We start from the raw sequence: 19,270 nt of genomic DNA on the forward strand, positions 1-19,270 counted from the left end.
GATCAGGTCTTGCCTGTCCTACCACTGTGCAGCAGAGCACATGGGATTTTCTTTTCTGGGATCTCAGAACATTCTTGTGGTTTCCCTTTTGGCCCAATACTAGTCCTGTTGTACTGTGAACTCTTCTTTGATGCTACTGTAAACACACATTTTACATGTGTTCCCTTTTAAAGGATCCAGTGATTACTAATATTTCCCTTTTATTCCTAGTATCCCAGTCTTTAACTTCATACCAGCACATGGTTACTGCAAGGTCAAATTTGTTGCCAACTTAAATGAAAACCAATTAGCTTCCTGCCTGCTGTGGGAGCATTCTAAAATAAGAAGTAACACAAAATGACATTTTAAATACTTGAAATATAAGACTTGAAACTTCCTATGTTTATTGATGTTTTCAGGGCTTGATTCTCATGCTCCGTATCCATGCAGCAGTTCTCCATCACTTGGGTCACAGCAATGAAGTTTTATTTTCTGGATGCAAACAATGCAAGAATTAAGACTGGAGTTACTTTGTAACATAATCGTGACAATTGCACTAGGAGCAGCAACATCTGGGTCTATGAGCTGTGAGGTATATGAGCAGGAAGAGGGTTAGGTTTCTTTTTTTGCCAGAAAGTGGTAAAGTAGCAGATTTCAGGCACTACAGGCTTGTAAAAGTTCAGGCTCTCTTTATTTTCTTGGGGGGAGGGGGAAATTAGGACAACTTTCTATTTCTTCATTATAAGTTTCTATAGCACTTGCAAGTAAAATTTGAGTATTTTACTGGTTAATCATTAATCCTTCCTGGTTTTAACTCTGACACTTTTGTTGAAGCTAATACATGTCACTTTTCAGAACAGATGTTTCCTCTATTCCCTTGCTGTCATGCTTGCACAGATCTTGTTCATTTCTGAGTTACAAGATCCTTATCTAGACTTCTTTCTTTTTCATAACATTATTCCTAGAATCCTCCATCAAAGAACTCCTTAGATTCACTTATGCTGTGTTTTTGACTTCATAAATCTCTGTGAATCTTTTCCTGCCTTCCCTATCAGTTTCATCAAGCTGCTGCTACTGCTGAGCTGTTCTGTTCCTTTATTTCACCACCCTTTGCAGACCATTACTCCCACTGCTTTCCTACAGTCATCCTTGCAGTTTTTCCCACTACATTTCCTAAGGACAAGAAAAAGATAATATAGGTAGTATGTTATTGGCTGTGCAGGTGACTTTTGCAGGTACATCCCTTCCTTAACTGCAAAGTTGTCAGTGTCTTATCCTTTGTTACCTCCTTGGAGTATCTGTATTTACACAGGAAGGAATTCCAGAATAGAAAACAGAATTTCAGTACCTGATAAGAAAATCTACAGACTATCTCAGTACAAAGAGAAACAAAAAAAAAAATTGTTGTGATCTGCAGTATCAGTAGAGGAAAGTCCAAGAATTTGCTCAAATATGTTGACTTTGGAATTATAAAAACCCTCCAGATTTGGGTCCAAGAAAAGATTGTTAGAAACTTTTATGTGCAGAAATGGTTGAAGCCAAACTGGAAAGAACCCAAAAGGCAACTGAAAGGCAAAAACTGAAATAATTGTTTGTAAACAGTGCATTCTGCATTCCCACTTTAGGAGGGAGGAGCAGAAAGGAGAATGTAATTGGAAAGGCAGGAAAGGTCAAGGATATTTTTGTGAAGATGGAGTTAGAGGCACTTGGATCTGCTCAAATTTGAGAATCAGCCAGCAGAGAACAGAAGGCTGCACAAGGGCAGAAGGATGAAGGTTAGCAGGTTGGAAACATTTGGAGTCAACAGAGTAGAGAGAGCAGTTGGATGAAAAATCTGTTTGGTGATGGAAACGATAATGAAGAAGATGTTTGAAAGAGAGAAGACTGGGGAGATTGGATAGGATCTTGTAGTATTTTTAACTGAAGCCAGCAAGATCTCACACGGAAAGCTTGTGTGATGAATTAAATGAAGATCAAGGAGCTTTTTGTTGAGGGATGCAGTGCTGAGGAATATAGCATAGCCAAAGTATGCGTGAAGTGTAAGAAATCTGCGTCTTTTGGATATTATCAAATGTTAAAATGCCTTCTCAGATCAGAACAAAATATCTCAGAAGGTATGGGATGACTGACATAAAAGTAGATTTTGTGGTAGGCTAGAGGAAATAATGTCAGTGATTCGTTATTTGGTTCAAATGAAAAATTAAGGGAAAAAAACCCGTGGAGTTTTTTCTTTTCTTATTTTTTTTTAATTTACTTGTTGGAATAGCTGTTGCTTCCTCAAAAACAGTCAACTCTGTTTTTAAAATCCTTTAAAATATTTTATCTGTACTTAAAGACCACCCTTTCAAAACTGTTTCAGGAGAAAAAGGTCTGCATTTTTCATTTGAAATAAGAAAGAAAGAAAGAAAGAAAGAAAGAAAGAAAGAAAGAAAGAAAGAAAGAAAGAAAGAAAGAAAGAAAGAAAGTGTTTTTACTCTTCAGATTCCTGTTTGTCTTTCTTGCCTTCCCCCATATCCAGTCAATTCTGCATGCATTGTACTCTATCCTAGAAAGCAATTAAAAATAAGAGAAAGAAAAGGAAAACAAAAGCAAACCAAGGGCAAACTCCAGGTACACTATCACAGATTTGTTTACTTTAAAAAATAAAACTAATCTTCATTGAGCAGTTTTTAAACAGCTCTGTTGTTCTAGGCAAGAAACAGATTCCTTGTGCTTGAATTTTCCTCAGTCTATCACTGTGAGATACTTAACTATTTCAGAGATATATTGTAAGTGTAGCAAAGAAGGTGTTTTAGTCTTTGTGTTTTTTTCCCAGAAAGCAGCATAACTGAGGACACAAACGCTTGTCTCAGTCACATTTATCTGAGTTTTAAAATAAAGATCTTTAATGACAAGGGAACTCTTAGACTAGTGTGAACAACCAAACTGGTATTTAATGTAATGACCACATCAATTTAATTTCTTTGTTTCTTTGCTCTTGTCAGCACAGTTGTGGGTTTAAATAGTAATTTGGACTGTTTCTCTGACTTTCCCAGTAAAAATAAATCTGATGTCATTGCATGCTCCTTGGCAGGCCATGTGTCATTATTATAAACCACACAGAGATTTTTTTCTCATCCAGATTTTCTTTGCAGGGCCTTTGCTTATGACAGAGTTACAAAACGGTGCCATTGGTTATCCTTCAACAGCTTGACAAATGGTGTGAGAAAGAAGCAAGACCATGCGTTTGATCTGTATGAAAAGAAGGGTAAATGATTTATTTACTGATTTTGTTTTTCCAGCTATGGAGGGGGGAAAAACCCCTGAGGTCAGTCAGTGATTTTTTTTGGCTGTAGAAACATCCTGGGCATGGATGCTTTTATGCATTTTGAGAGCTGCATCCTACAGTTTTATTTACACATATCCTGGGTTTGCTGTCATGCAAGTCTACATGTTTATTCTTGATCAGTTTTGCAATGTACATATTTGCCTACCACTGTACATACTAGTCTGAATTGCTACTTCAGTTTACTACTGAACAGTTCAGTTGAATTAATTATAATTTATTATTTATCATTGCTCTTATTTACCTCATTAATGAGGAGGAGACAAGTCCTCAGGCATGGAGGTTTTTTTAGTCAGATACCTTGGAATCATTTTCGGGATGTTACTTTGGATCAGATAGAGATCAGTATTTTGAAAACAAAACAAACCACAGGCATATTTGTCAACAAATAAATGTATTTTGAATAATCAAGCATTTAAAGGCTAATAAATGATATTATTTTCATATGAAAACAAATTATGAGCTTTACTTTTTCATACAGTAACCAAATACCTAATTTTCCTCTTTTTTATATCCATAGACTATGTCAGAAATTGTATCATTGGAAAAGGAGCAGACTATAAAGGAACAATATCTGTTACCAAAAGTGGTATCCAGTGTCAGGCCTGGAATTCAATGATCCCCCATGAGCACAGGTAAGAGTTCAGGAGCAGAGACAATGGGAATAGTGCCCAGACAGCTTCCATAAAGCATAAGAATTTATGGGAAAACTAACCTTAGACAACAAAATCTCTTGGGTATATTCTTGCCTTTCTCCAAGAGATGCCATTCTCCAGATCCCAGAAAATCCTTATCTTCTTGGACTTTCTCCAAAGATGTCTCTCCTAATGCCAGCCTGTGTCTGTATCCCTTCCTTTCCTGTGTTGGAGGGTTTTTTTAGCTGTTTATATCCTTTTGATCTCTTAGGTACTGGCAGAAACAAAACATCTGCATTACTTCAGCCCAGGGTCTGGAAGTTTAATATTGTTTTCTAATCTACGCCCAGGGAATGAGCAATTTTGAAAACTTCATTATTAGAAAGAGGGGGAAATTAGACCACCTATTTGCTTAGTATATAATATTGTTAGTATATTTTGCGTAGTTACTGTCAATTCTCTGTTATTTGTAGAATATATTAAACTCTATGGAGTGCTTAAGCCAAGCAACAAATCCACGGAAAGGACTGAAGAGACTTTTGAAATCCCTCCCTTCAGATCATACAAGGAAAAACTAAAGACTGAGGGAGCATGTATGGGACTTAATTTTCAGATTAGGACCTGGTACAGTGAGAAACTGAGGCCAAACCTACACCTTGAGAGTAAATCTAGTTGAACTCTATTGGCTAAGGAAAAAGAAAAGAAAGCCAAAACCTGAAGCCAGTAAGAGTAATGGTAAAAACAGATTCATCCCCAACAAATGTTCCCAGATACTAGTAAAAGGACTATGAAGTACTGGTCTATGCTTTAACCACTTCTCTTTCAACATTTTTATACTGGCTTTAGCCATGTAGATAATAAAACCTTCAGAGACAAAAACAAAGTGTCCTCTCACCCATAAGCTTGTTATCCACATTTCTGCCTTTTGCTCTGTCTCCCAGTGTCAGCAGTTTGTTTAGGAGGAGCCAAACTGGACATGGCTAGTGAGGAACTGGGCTGTGCACTGCCCAGTCCTGTCCTGACCAAATCAATCCAGTGTGCAAGAGGATATCTTGGAACGACATTAAAAGGCAAAGGATACTTGAGTTCTGTCCTCTTATGATGTGTTTCAAAGCTGAGCCTCAGGCTTGGACTGACTGGACTTGGCTCTTACAGTATGGATGGCAGTGTCTGCTGCTCAGTTTGGGGCCAGAGCTGTTCTTGACTGGGAGCATACCATAAAGACCACCAGATCCCAAAGCAGTGACTTCTTGAGACTCAGCACCTTGAAGTATATAATCTTCACCTTTCAGAAGTGAAAGAATTCTTAATCATTACATCCTAAGCAAGATTGAGCATTTTTTCTGCATAATATAGGTGTGACTTTATATAATTAGAGAAAGGAAAGTGTCTGGAGACCACACATAATCACTAAATTGCATTTTAATACACAGCATACACAGTTTTATCACATACACAGTTTTATCCAATGCATTTGGACAGCCACTCTTCTATGATGAATTTTATGAGAATGACTCTTCTCCTGCCTTGTGCAATAAGTTTAATTTTTAAATGGTCACCGGATAAATGAGGTGGCTGCATGCTAATTTTGTTTTTCAACATCAGAAAATATGATTTCATCATCAGAGACATGAGGGAGATGGGAAGAAGCAGACAGTAGTGGTGTGTTTGGAACTTATTAGTACAAAAGGCTCAGATTTTTAGGTCTTTTTTTCTCAACATCTGATTATCAAAAAGTGCCATTGGAAAATAAATCCCTTTCTCATATTTAGTGGAGAAATGTACTTTAATGATTTTAAATTGTATTTCTAGAAAGACTTTAAATAACTTCAAATGTCAAACTTGTGATTGAATCTAACGGGTCATATTTTTATTTATTTGTATTCCTTAGAACCCAGAGACTCCCAGCAAAACCCCACTTTAAATTATTCTCATCTCATCCTAGTACAAATTGTTAGACTGTTAGAGAGTTTTAAATTGATAAAACCAATGAAAATAGGGCTTAAAGAGAAATGGTCATAGAGCTGACCAGTACTTCATAGACTTTTGGCTATTTTCCATGGTTTTTGTGTGGTTGAATGTTTTTACTGTTGCTCTTGTTGGCTTCAGTTTTTGGCTTTTTTTCTTTTTTCCTTACCTAATGTAGATAAACTAAATCGTCAGTTTTAGGAGTGGCCCTTTCTTCCATTTCTGGATAGGTCTTTATGCAACTCATCTTTTCCTCTCAAGAATGTTGGTTCAGTACCTGTTGAAGCCATTTGTACATCTGACTCATCTTGTGTTCCTAGTGCTACTCATTTAGACTTTTTCTTTTCTTTTCCTAATGTTCTTACAGCATATCTGATGTAATTTGATATACCTTTTCCCTATATTTTCTAATGAGCACAAAAGCTAAATAGAATATTCTTATATGCACTGACATACCACTTTAACACATATGCAGGTTGGAATGTCCCATCAGAAATGTTTGCCTGGAGCCCTTCAAGTAAAAAAATTTAATATATTGATATTATAAGACTGCAGAGGAAAAACAGAAGCAAAAATTTTATAGGCAGCAGTAATTACATAAAAATTAATCTCTCCAAGCACCAAAAATAAAAAAAAGCACTTTTATGTAATGCTTCCACATTGCATTGGCTAGAACTCCAATGTGATTAATAGAGGTATTTTTCACTTTAGTTAGTTTAAGTATTTCATTAATGGGAATAAAACTTGAATAAAATGTCACATGTAAAAATTTTCTTATTGTTTCTCTCTCTCAAAACACTCAAAATAAAATATTAGGTATTTTCAAAATAAAAGGTGCATTATTTGTGATATTTCCACCAAAGATTAAATACTGATGAAAAAAAAAATGGAACAAATATTATAAATCTCAAAAATTAAGTCAGTTAATCAGGTTCAGCTACAAGTTTCATGTGATCCCTCATGTAGTTAGCCCAATGTTTCAATTAACAAAAAAATCCTTCATGGGACAGATCTCTGAATTTAGGATGTTTGCTAACTACAGAGATTTAGATGCTGCTTAAGTGTCACTGCAGTGGAACTGGCAGTGAAATGCCACTGGATTTGTCTGCAATGTGCAGCCTGAATGTGGTCATGAGCTGTTGAAGTGGCATTGAATGACCAGCTGTGGGGTTTGGTTCCTTACTATGGGGTTAGCTGTACTTTGTTTTTTGGGGGAAATTAACTAGCATTACTTTTCTGTGTAAATATACATATATCTCTGTATGTCCATGTGTATGTGATAGTTTCTCTAGAGTTAAGCCCATACTTTCACAGATACCTGAGAAGATAACACCATGACCCTGGACATTTTGAGTCAGCTGAGATGCTGTTCAATGCCTGAATTTATAAGATGCAATTATGAGTGGGTCTGTAAGGAGCAGACCTTAAGGTGGCAACAGTGGGGCTTGTGGCAGAACACGAAGCAACACAGCTAAAATGGCATCTGGGGAGATTCCTTGTTCTGAAATGCAAATCAGTCCATGGTTGCAGGCAGGGAAAGCCTCTCAGCAAGGTGTAGCACACACTTGGTCACACCCATGTGCTCCTGATCAGTTCTTGCTGCTGCCTGACCAGGGCTGCAGTGAGGTTTCTCTGCTTGTGGAGTTCACACAGTAGGTGCACTCTGAGCCCAGCTGGAGCTGTTTTACGTGCCAACACTCAGGAGAGACAGGCCTCACATGGCTACAGCCCCAGTCAACCCCTGTGCACCCAGAGCTCCTGAAGGACAATGCAGTGCAGGCTGGCACAGGGAGTGTGAGACTGCCTCTGGCTCTGCCCTAGATAGTTCGTTCTGGACAGCTGAGGGATGGGAGTAAAACTCTCTAGAGCACGCTATGGGCTAGACAAATTGTCCCAGATTTAGGCCATTTAGGTTGAGTAATCCCAACTGAAGATGTGTATTTTTGTACGGACAGATATTTGGGTGTGTGCATTTGCTTAGGCAGGGTGGAGGGAGAAGGAAGCAGAAATGTGATTGTTTCTAACTATTTGTAAAAATAGTATGATTAACCCCAAAGTTTGCATGCTCTTATACTGTAATGATTGTCATTTTAAAACTAGCTTTTTGCCTTCGAGCTATCGGGGAAAAGACCTGAGGGAAAACTACTGTCGAAACCCGCGAGGGGAAGAGGGAGGCCCGTGGTGTTTCACCACCAGCCCAGAGACACGCCATGAAGTCTGTGACATCCCCCTCTGCTCAGAAGGTAACCCAGCTCCTGCAGAGAGCTGCCTTTGCTCTGCTGACTGCAGCTGCACAGAACTTGCAGTAATCACTCGCTCATGGCCCTTAGAGAAGGATTAGGTGATTTCTCAGCCAAAGTCATATAGCAAGAAAAGAAGTTGTTAGAGGAAGAGGAGATCTTGTTATGTTCCAGCATGCTGGAAGGTTTCAGACTCAGTGGCTTTTTCAGGTTATGGAGGAACTCGAACAATGAAGTTGTGCTGATCACACAAATGTGACCTTTTTTTTGCTTGTCTAGTCTATAGTGAATCCATTAATATATTACTATGTGATAAAATCATCTAGTGCCATTCCATGGTAAAAGCAGCTTTTTGTCTTCTTTTTGATGAAAATATAGATACTGGATTACAAGATGAAAGCTTAAGATAAGCATGTATTTTGCTTTTTGTATAAATACTGTAAATAAGTATAACTCTTTATAAATCCAACCTCATTTGACTTTCAAGTCACAGAATTTGAAAGACACTTTATATGCACCATTGTATTTGTTGACTTTTAAGTTCTGTCAACCTCCAAACTATGCTCTTGTATCTTGCTAATCAGCCAATTCAGCTCCAGTCAATCAACCCATTTAAATCTTCAAGATAGGATGCCTTTAATTTTCCTGCTAATGTGTCACATGCAATAGCTATGCTGTCCTTAGGAAAGGAAGAGCAGAGGGAGGGAAGAAATGAGGCAGGGAGGGAGAGAGAAAGAGAAGGAGGAAGAGAATAATTTACAAGGAGCTTGAAAATTTTTTAAAACCTATCATTTAAAGATAAACTTATGTGTGCTTCAAATGGGATATGACCTGGATGAAGTCTTTGGTTGCTGATGTTTTGTGATACCTATAATTCCATAAATTAGTATTTTCTAGATGAGCCTTCCTTACAATTACTCCAATCAGGAAGTACTTGAGAGGTTTGCCTGTAGTTAATTTTGGTGAATTTATTTTTTATTTTCAGATTTCTCATTCTAAACTTTGTTCAACAATGCTTTAAAATCCCTTTGGTAAATTTTGCCCACTCTTCGTCCATGCCCCCCACCCACTTTCTCAAACCAGGTCTTAAAATGCCTTAGCTTAAGCTGCTAAAACCATTATCATCAAAAAGGTACAGTATCATATGTATCTGAAAATGCTGGGTATTTAAAGAGACATACTGTACTGCACTGAAATTGGGATTCAGCCATTATTCTGCACTTAAATTTGTCCTGTGATTATACTATGCTTAGAGTGATTTAGAATAGCAAATGGTGTTTAATTAGATAATATCACGTTTAAAAAATACTTCTTCATTAGCTATGTGTCTCTCTCTGTTACTAACCATAAGTAAGGTTAGTAAAAATCTAATAAGGACATGAATGCCTCCAGCAGCTCACCAGTAACTGCTTCAAAACTGCAAGTGTCCTATAAAGTGATATAAAATTTAAGCATCTGGATTAGCTCTAACAGATTTAATTATATTCCAAAGGGCATTGCACATATCAACCCAATAAAATACCTCTTTAGGTTGGTTTCATTATATTTTAATACCTTTTTAGGTTGGTTTTAATATATAAGAGTAGGGACATGTTGGGGGTTCTTTTTTTTCTGTTTTGTTTTGTTTGGGTTTTTTTGTTGTTTAGTTTTTTTGTTTGTGTTTTTGGTTTTGGTTTTGTTTTCTTTTGGTTTTGATTTTTTTTTGTTTGTTTTTGAGTTTTTTTGGTTTGGGGTTTTTTTTTTTTTTTTTTGGTGGCACAAATAATCAATGTAAAAAAACGACTAGAGTCTATTTTTTTTTTTTTTTCCTAGTTGAATGCATGACCTGCAATGGAGAGAGTTACAGAGGGCCAATGGATCACACCGAGACGGGCAAGGAGTGTCAGCGCTGGGATCTTCAGAGACCACACAAGCACAAATTTCGTCCAGAGAGGTAACCTCTCCTCCCCCCCAAGCTAGACCATGTGGTCATAATTTGAAAATTGCACACATTCTGGAACCAGTTGAGCAAAACTAGCGTTAGCTCAACTGAAATTTATGGAGGTCACCAGTTTTAGATGCTTGGGCTCCTGGCCCATGGTGGAGGCTGGCTACTGTCAGGATGGAGAGACAGGATGGGGAGTAGAGGCTCTTTTGTGCATTTCTGGTTTCATCCTGTGCCTGTTTAATGTAGTGATGTGCAGCTACTGCTTTAACTGATCAAAATTTCCTCTCTGCCTTCATTGACAGTAAGTAAATATCCTCTGAATATTTCTCTATATATTGATATGCAGCTGCAGTCAGCTTAAAATATCTTCAAGTAATCACATAACAAATAATGATTAAAAGTAATAATTTTTTGTTAGAATTCTTGACGCCATTAATTAATATAAACTTGCAATATTGTCAAATAACAATATCCTCTTTTTTACAACAGGGAGCAGCTTTAAAACTGTAGGTGATCTTCCATTATAATCACATTTAAGAATCCAATTTGTTTGGCCAAAGTGTTTGTCCTCTACATCTGTTTTTTTCAGCCTGGGAAAGGAGTTAATAATTCTGTTTAGCATTTTATGGACATGGATTTCTTTCTTAGACCTTTTTTGTTTTTTTTTAATTTAGGCACAGATACCTAGTGCCAAAAGTTGAGTCAGAAATAGCAAGACAAATTTCATCCCTGTTAGGGTTTGTCCTAGAGGGCTAAATTCACCCAACTACAAAGGGTGATCTATAATACACACTTTTGAAAGTGTGTGGGAGGGAGGGGGTGGGCAGGGGTTAGGCCACAGAGGAGGGGCTCTCTGTGTTCATCTCAAACTGAGCTACAGTATCATTTTAGTTTTATTCCAGATTTTGGGTTAACTCAATTTATATATTGTTTTGAATAAACTTAAAGTGCCAGATGAAACTGCAAGAATCAACAAAACCAGAATGATTAAGACCTTCCACTGGAAGTATATATGTTAGAGTGTTTCACTATATAAAGCAGTATTTTTATACTGAGAAATATGGCTACTGGTAGATTTTAGAAAGTCTGATTATTCAGCAAAATACTGAGGATCTGCAGTTTTGGAGTTTATGTGGTATAATCTCTTTTCTTCCCTTGGCTTGGATGATGTGCTTCATGAATAATAGCAGGCTATCCCATTGTTCTGCCACAATAAATATTTTGTATTAGCAGAGTGGGGCTGAAGATAATCTGTTTCTGAGTTTTGCCATGCACTTACTGTGCATTCTAGAATAAGTCACAGAAAGAGTTTTGTTCCTTGGGAGTGAAACATTTATAGAACTCCTGGGTACAAACAATAATAATTTTACTGTCAGGAGGAAATTTCTTTTTTTCCATTAATTTCTGATTGTTTTCAAAATGACTTTTAAGACTAACCACAGTCTTACAAACAATCATCTTTCTCTTTGAAATATTTCCTTCAGAGAACATCTTTCTTGAGAGTCTTTAGACTGTAATAAAGTGCTTTTTTTTAAATCAAAAAGCAGCCCATCCAGATTGAACTGATCTGTATGGGCTTTCAGAAGAGTAAAGTAGTCCTGTGTATTTCTGATACACTGATGTTATTTAGCTCCTTGAATGGTCACTAAAGGTAGTAAAAATTATATTTTGATTATAACAGATTTTTAAAATGTTGTGGGCTTTGGTTTGCTTGGGTTTTTTTTAATAGTCATGAAAATTGAAAACAAGAGAAGATGTCTGGAACAAATGACCCATCAAAATACAACAATCTCCAGAAACTCTTACAGTATATCGTCCAGGTGTAATATAAATAACCTGGAAACCAGGAAGGACTATCCCAAAAGATTTAAACCTATTTTCAGTTATGGCTTTATCAGTTGCATTGATGAAGAAAAGGAAGTAAAGATGGTAATCTTTTCAAATGCTCTAGTCTACCTGCTGTTGGACAGTGCTTTTAGCTTGGGGTGAATATAACTCACTTTTCTTTTTTGTCACCTCAGTGAATTGTTCCACATTTATTCCCCTCAGAAATCAGTTACTGAGGCTGCTTACTGTTTGCTTAGATGAGATTGAAGCTAGCAGAAGGAATCCACTCAAAGAGCTCCTGCACAGCCCATTTTTAGCTATTAGTGGATGCAGAATTATATTCTGAAACTCTGCTTCTCTTGTGTACTCACAAAAAGTTATGCCTCAGTATGGAAGGAAGACCACTGAGGATAATGTCTTGGGCATAGAGCAGCATAGGGGGGAGAAGTTTTTCTCCTTTTCTGCTCAAACTCAAATATCCTGTGAAAATATTTATTATGTGGAGGAAAGTGGAGTTGAAGTGCAGCATAGGAGGTGAATAACTGCAGGTAACCTTTTTAGTACCCTGGTTTACAGCTTTTGTATGAAAATTTACTTTATGAAAAAATCAAGTTTCCTGTCCTACATGTCTATTAAAACAAAACAAAGGGGAAACAGGAATATTGGTGAAGAGCTTTAGATAGCGATCAGCATCTGTCTCTTTAAAAAGAATAAATGTTATCTCCTTGGCTAATACTCTCCTCCCTGTTCTCTAGAAACAGAGATAAAGTCTTGATTTTGACACCAGATATGCATCTTGATGCTTTGTTTCAGTTTTGGCAATGAAGTACAGCTACTGCTGTTTCAAGGGGGAAAAAAGAAAGTATGTAGAGATCTGAAAGGTCTCTAAAACCTCAGACTCTTTCTTGGGTCTAAGAAAAGGGTCTGTGCCCAAATGTATGGGGGAAGGAGGAGTGTGCACACTAAAGAGACAACCTCTCAGGGAATCCTGCATAGCCTCACTGTTCAGTTGTGTGGAACAGTTTGAAGTCCTGTTGTTGTTTATCTTATTGCTAATACTCGTTTCTTAAAGGTGTTAGTTGGCCTTTCTAATAGGAATTGTTGTTTGCTGGGTCTGAACGAAGGCAGAAGCCTCCCAAACCTCCCTGAATATTGAAGGAAGAACCATTGACTGGGAAGGCTGGTTTTGCTCTAGAAAGGGACAGGTAGTTAGCAGGTGAAAGATATGGCTCACAGGCACTACTCCATCCCACAAGGACACTCAGAGCTTGACCCTGGAAGAGCATCTCTACCTAAGGTTTAGTTAGAAAATAACACATTTTTGACATACTGAGGGAACATGCCAAATAGTATTGGGAAGGATGGAGCATTCAGTGCTAAGACAGACATTTGTATTCTAGAATGTGGATTCTTTACATCCTCAGTTGTTTCAAATGATTTTTGTGAGCTATGGCTGAAGATACTTTGCCATTCCTGGACTCACCTTGGATCTTGGGTGGTGACATGCACTCTCCATGCTGTTTGACATGGAACATGTTCCACCAGCATCAAAGCTCATCACTGTGCCTCCTGGGTGGCCAAAACCATCTCGTTTTCTGTTGTATTATTAGCCCATTAGCTATTTTCTTGGGACGTCCTTGGGCACAACTTGTTCCTTTACAGTTTGTCTTATACCTAGAAGAAAAGAGGGTACTGCTGCTATATCTGAAGCTACCATGTTCTTGACTGCCATTGAATTCTCAGTTTGGTGAGGTTTCTCCTTGATGGTTTTTTTGTGATTTTTTTTTTCTAATTCTTCTTAAATCTTGTCCCCATCCCTTGTATAGTTGAAGGAGCCTGAATTTTTCTATGAAATGGGAGATCAAGTAGCACATGAGTCAAAATTAGCATGATCATTTCACAGAAAAAGCATCCTAGCAAAAACATATACTTCTAAATCATATTTTCCTCTGGCTGTGTGAAGCACATCTGCTTGCAGTTGTAAATGGATTCAGGTTCCCAGGTAGTTAACTTTATTGTTCTCTTACATACTTTTCATGTTTCCCTCAGGGCTGAATCTACTTTTTGTTTCTTTTGCAAACACATTTCAATAAAACTGGAAGGCCAAGGCAATTTGTATTCACTAGAGAAAAAAAATGCAATGCATTTATCTCCTTCAAGTTTACAGTTGTTAGTATCATGTATTTATACAAAAAAAATCCTACTTATCTTGGACATCTGTCTGATTGTCAGTGATGGCTGTAGGAAAGTGGAAACATTTAAATAGCACAATGGTATCAAAACTTAATGAGATAAAGTGAGATGGAAGTTATTTCCTTATTTTTCTCCTTCTGTCCCCCAATACTTGAATTGAGGGCATGACCAAAAATGAGCTCTGTTACACAAATGGAGCTATCATTAGTCGTATAGCTGCTCAAAATAGCTTCCAGTTTGAACCCAGGGCTGTTGCACTGAAGAACCTGCTTTCCTAATGAGTCCGGCATGGCAGGCAGTATTTAGATAATCCGCTCTTAATTGGTCTGTTTCAAAAAAACGATTGGCTTAAGTGTCTGGTCATCAGTTGACAGACACAAGAGCAAAAGTTTAGTAATTAGTGGAGTTACCCCATCCGGTACCCTGTGCATTAGCCCAGCAGGGAGTCCCCTCCATGGAGGTCTGATTCTGCTGCATATTTGGAAAGTGTTTGTATGTTATTAACTTTCTAACAGCATTAAAAGAGTATTTGCATCCATCCTACAGGATCAGACCCAAGGTTAATAGGAACCGGTTCTTGTTTGCAGAAATTTGTCCTTTAAGAAGGTAGAAGCCAATGCAGTGCTGCCAGGAAGACTTCCCTGACGCGTTTCTCATTGTGGTTTGCAGATATCCTGACAAGGGCTTTGATGATAATTACTGCCGCAATCCCGATGGCAAGCTGAGACCATGGTGCTACACTCTTGACCCTAACACCCCCTGGGAGTTCTGTGCAATTAAAACGTGTGGTGAGTTCAAGCAAAATTTATTACTTCCTTTTCCTTTCCAAAATCTGGACACAGATATTTCAAGCACTATAGGACCACCGCTAGTTCATTCATTGCCCTTCACTGGCTTTTAAATGTAGCTTTCAAAGAGGGTCTCCTATAAACACTTAATATTTAATCTGGACAGAAAAGAAGAGTTGTGTGTTACTTACCACTGGATTATGTGTATATCTTACATACTATCAATTGCATTAAAATGTAGGAAAACCAAGAACTAAATAAGTGAGGCAACAAAATCATGAGGATCTCAAGTACAGTATTAGTTTGGCCATGCTGGACATTTGCATTATCATTTGAGAGTATCAAATATCATTCAGTGCACACACACACCATCCCTACTCAGTGTCCTCTGCCAACAGCTCTTCACTGCTTTGCAGTTCGAGGCCTTGGGTCCTGCACATTATTCACTCTTGTGCTGAAGACAGAATTATTAATTTCGTCGTCTCTCTGTATTATTCAGCACTCCATATCAAAGCACTCCACAGGCAATTAATTTCTTTTCATCCATCAGCTACGAGATGGTGGCATTTGTTAACCACACTTTAGAGACAAGGAATTGAATCAAAGTGACATTAAGGTGCACAGTTATTGGATGCTCATTTTGAGAAGCTTTACTTTGGCATTTTAGAGCATTCTGCAGTATGTTCTGTCTTCAAAGCCCAGATCATCTTAACTTTGGTGATAGCTCTGACAGTTCTATTTTACTGATAATTAGATGTCTTAAATGAGAAGTAAAGGGACAATGAGGAAGATATAACTCCTGGACCTTCCTTGAAAATTTGTGTGGAACAATTTTGCTAAACGTTTATGGTAATACTGGAGATAAGGCAGATTGAAAAATTCGTTTTGTTGAGACATACTTTAGATACTGGGGAGGGTGGCAGGGGAAGAGGTAATAGCTCTGGCATAAAGCTGTATTTGTGAGCAATTGCTGCCTAAAGGGGGAAGCGTGGCATTCTTCATCTTCACTTAGAATTCTTACCAAGCAAATTATGCTGTATTTTCTGCCTGAAATGCCAATAGTTCTGAATTTTTGCTCCTTGGTTGTTTTTAGCTTTGGCCAGTCTAATGTCTTGGAGATTCAGTCAGGTCTAATCAATTGTTCAATTTTTGAAATCCAAGGGTTGAGTAAAAATACTCTTAATGTACCTCCCGATGCCAAGTAATTTGACTTTATTTTATGTCATTGCAATTCCAGTAAAAGGTAGTCAAATTATCAACATTATTCCACTGCATAAAAGGCAAAGTTAATTTGATACTTTGGTCAATGTCTAATCAGGTTCTCCAGAGACAGAAGAAACTTATCAGGATCACTGCTTGTTTTGGGTCAGGTTCCCATTAAGTCACACCCATGTCTAAAGTCTTACCTGGGAACTACAGTACTAATTCATGTCATGGTATCTAGACTTACTGATAATCTTTGATAAAGGGGAAAACTCAGTCTTTCCCCTTTGCAAGCACAGACTTGTTTTGCTATGCAACTGAATAATCTTTCAATTTTTTAGTTACTCAAGTAAGGAACTGTTGCTTTGGATTTTTGGCTTGTATTGGTTTGGGTTTTGTTTTGGTTTGTGGTTTGTCTTTTTTTAAACTAAACTGTGCTTCCTACACTTCTCCACTTATTAGATAATGTATGAATCATGTGTAGCATACTAGAACTGTTCTTTTCCCCTGGTAAATATGTTTTTATTACGAAAAAAATATTCCTAAGTTACAGCTGACTGTTTCACAAATGCAACTTTTATAAACCTTTATCCTTTGGCATTTCCTGAGCTGATGTGTCAGTGTTCTGAGGATTCACATCTGGCTTTGTTGGTCACGTAAACTTACACCCCATGCAACTTTCAGTATCTACAGTCTGGCCTCAGCCTTATAAAATAATTGGGTGGGAGATCTCCTGCAAGCTACTGGATTATCACCTTTGTCTACCAAATCATAGTAGAGTCCTGAAGGAAAGGTAAAGATCAAAAATTAAATTTAAAAACCCTCTAAAATACAGTGTAATTATTTTTATATTGTGATGAAATCCTTTTGTCTCATTTCTAGGCAAAAGTTCACTGAAGGAACTAGAAATTCTTTCCTTCAGTTAGAAAATATATTAAAATCAGTGGAAATTTCACATGTAAAACTGTATTTTCACTGCAAAAAGCTGTAGCTCTTTTGAAATTAATATGGCAATCTATATGAGGAAAAATACAAAAGTAGTGTTCTTGAAAGCTTAATCCAGCAGATATTTTCAGTGTTTCTTACAGCCATATGACATTGCCCTCTATGTAAGATGCAGTGCTGCTCGATGCTTTCCTTTAGAACCCAGTGAGGGAATTTATTGCTGATGCTACTGTTAAATCACCATCTGGAAGGCCAGAATAATAAAAGAAAATATCAAAACCCTGTTTTCAGTTTTCTGTCTTTCTTGAGGCTCATAAAAAAAACTGTTTTCCCACCTCCTAGCAGGGAGCCCAAAACACTTGGCTATTCTGGGTTTCGGTGGCTGGTCTGTGTTTCTGAAGCTGTGGCTGTTTGCAATCTCAGAACACTAAAAAGAGAACATCATGAGTTATAGGTCTTTATAGCTTTGTGGTTTGGATTCTCACACAGGTTTTTAATTCCTATGCTGAGGACTGTTTATTTAATTTACAAGAAATACTAATTAGAAAAAATACTTTGCAAATCCAAGTCTTTGGACCATATACAAATATGTAGGTGTCCTCTCTTTGGGGAGTGACCACGAGGCAGCACGCTGCTTGTGGCTTTTGCTACATGTCGTGAGGGCTAGTATGCTCTATAGCCAAAATGCTGACAACAGCTCATATACAAAATTTTCGGCAAAAAAGTTGGTGGAAGGAAGCGTTTAGAAAATAAATATGGTTTTAAGACTGAAGAGAGAGAGGGCATTGTAATTTTACTTCCAAGCACAGAATGCAGCATAAAACATTGTGGCTCACAGCCAGGGCTGTGAGAAAGAGATGACAGGAGCAATTAGGAATTAGAGATGGCTCAAGCTGCAAAAACTGGATTTGGATTAAGACTTTGGGGACCCCAGGACTGGTTTGAAGTTGCTCACATATGTGTCTGTGGTTTTGGCTTGAGACAATTTTTAGTTAGAAGAGAGGATAAAAGGACAAGTAACAGCAATGAAGAAGTGTAGGATGAAATGAAGAAATGGAAGCAGTGCCAGCAAACATGAAAAAGGAAAATCACTGTTATTTTGGCATGATGAGGACATTGACTACAGGGAAGACAGGAGTAGGGAATTAATACTGCTTTAAAAAAAGCCCAAAAGAGTAGCAGCTCCGCTATGGATGAGCTATAGGGCAATCAGAGAGGTTCTGAGGCCATGAAAGAAGATACATATATCAGCCCAGATGCCTTTACTATGGATTTAGCTTTTGCCACCAATAATCACTGGTAATATTCAGGGGTGACCAGAGCCCAAAAAGCCTTGAGAAAATTTAATAAAGACCTCAGTTTGATGGGAAAGAACAAGTAATGAAACATCAAAATTGAGACTTCAGATCCAAAATGAACTGTTGCAGTGTGCCTATAGCTTTTGGGAAGGCAAAAACCCACCAATATTAAATTACTTGTTCTTTAGGAACAGAGATTTCAACTGCCTGTTTGCACAGTTCTGATTAAAATTATTTGTTGAATCGTTGTATGTAAACAAATAAAAGTTACACTCATTTAAGCTTAATATTTGCATAAGATAAAGATGTTTATAGAAAGGAGGCAGTGAAAAGAGACTGATATTTAGTAGCTGGTAAAGTGTTACTTTCCATCTTGCTTCACAAGGAGACAAAGAATAGGTCCAGTGTAACTGTTTAGGCAACAGCTTAATCCACATTTCCTCCAAAAGGATCCTTCTCAAATCCTTTCCATCATTTATATGATAGTTTTGAAAGTGAGACTTAAGAACTCTAAACCTGAAAAGATCAATTTTATTTTAAGTAGAGTCAAAATAAAAATTATTTTAATTTAAAGCCTTGTTGTAGACTTTGGAAGAGCCTGGCGAGATCTCTCTATGCTCAGGAACAAATGACCTGTGTGTGAAGCTTGTAGGTAACGAGTTCTTCAGTACTGCAATTCTTGAGCTTGGCTGTAATTGATCACTTTCTTGTATATTTTTACTGAAAAAAGCAAAACACTAGAAATCAGCGGGTTTTTTTCTTCCATTCTTGTACTGTGTCATAGTACATTGAAGAAAATGTGGAAAGGCAGAAGCTGCCACTAAACTACTGCCCAGAATTGTAAATGCTATTGCTTGAGGAAGGGATGCCTGAAGGCAGCATGAGTGAGCATGAGCAGCTTCAAAACATCACTCAGCTTTCTTACTGACATTTGCAGAATTG

The 19,270-nt window shown here is 37.5% G+C and overlaps 1 protein-coding gene across 3 annotated transcripts in view; it reads left to right on the forward strand.

The window, feature by feature from the left end:
- Window positions 1–19,270, forward strand: part of HGF (hepatocyte growth factor) — a 58,167-nt gene that overhangs the window by 13,973 nt on the left and 24,924 nt on the right. For 2 of the 3 annotated variants that reach the window (XM_085083561.1, XM_085083576.1), the window contains exons 3-7: window positions 3,114–3,226; window positions 3,825–3,939; window positions 8,008–8,150; window positions 9,960–10,080; window positions 14,764–14,882. In XM_085083561.1, coding sequence (XP_084939687.1) covers window positions 3,114–3,226; window positions 3,825–3,939; window positions 8,008–8,150; window positions 9,960–10,080; window positions 14,764–14,882 — 611 coding nt within the window. The remainder of the gene's footprint in view (window positions 1–3,113; window positions 3,227–3,824; window positions 3,940–8,007; window positions 8,151–9,959; window positions 10,081–14,763; window positions 14,883–19,270) is intronic. The other variant, XM_085083570.1, reaches the window with a different exon arrangement.

Source organism: Lichenostomus cassidix, chromosome 1Aa, assembly GCF_008360975.1.
Source record: "Lichenostomus cassidix isolate B80296 chromosome 1Aa, HeHo_3.0, whole genome shotgun sequence".
NCBI lineage: Eukaryota > Metazoa > Chordata > Aves > Passeriformes > Meliphagidae > Lichenostomus > Lichenostomus cassidix.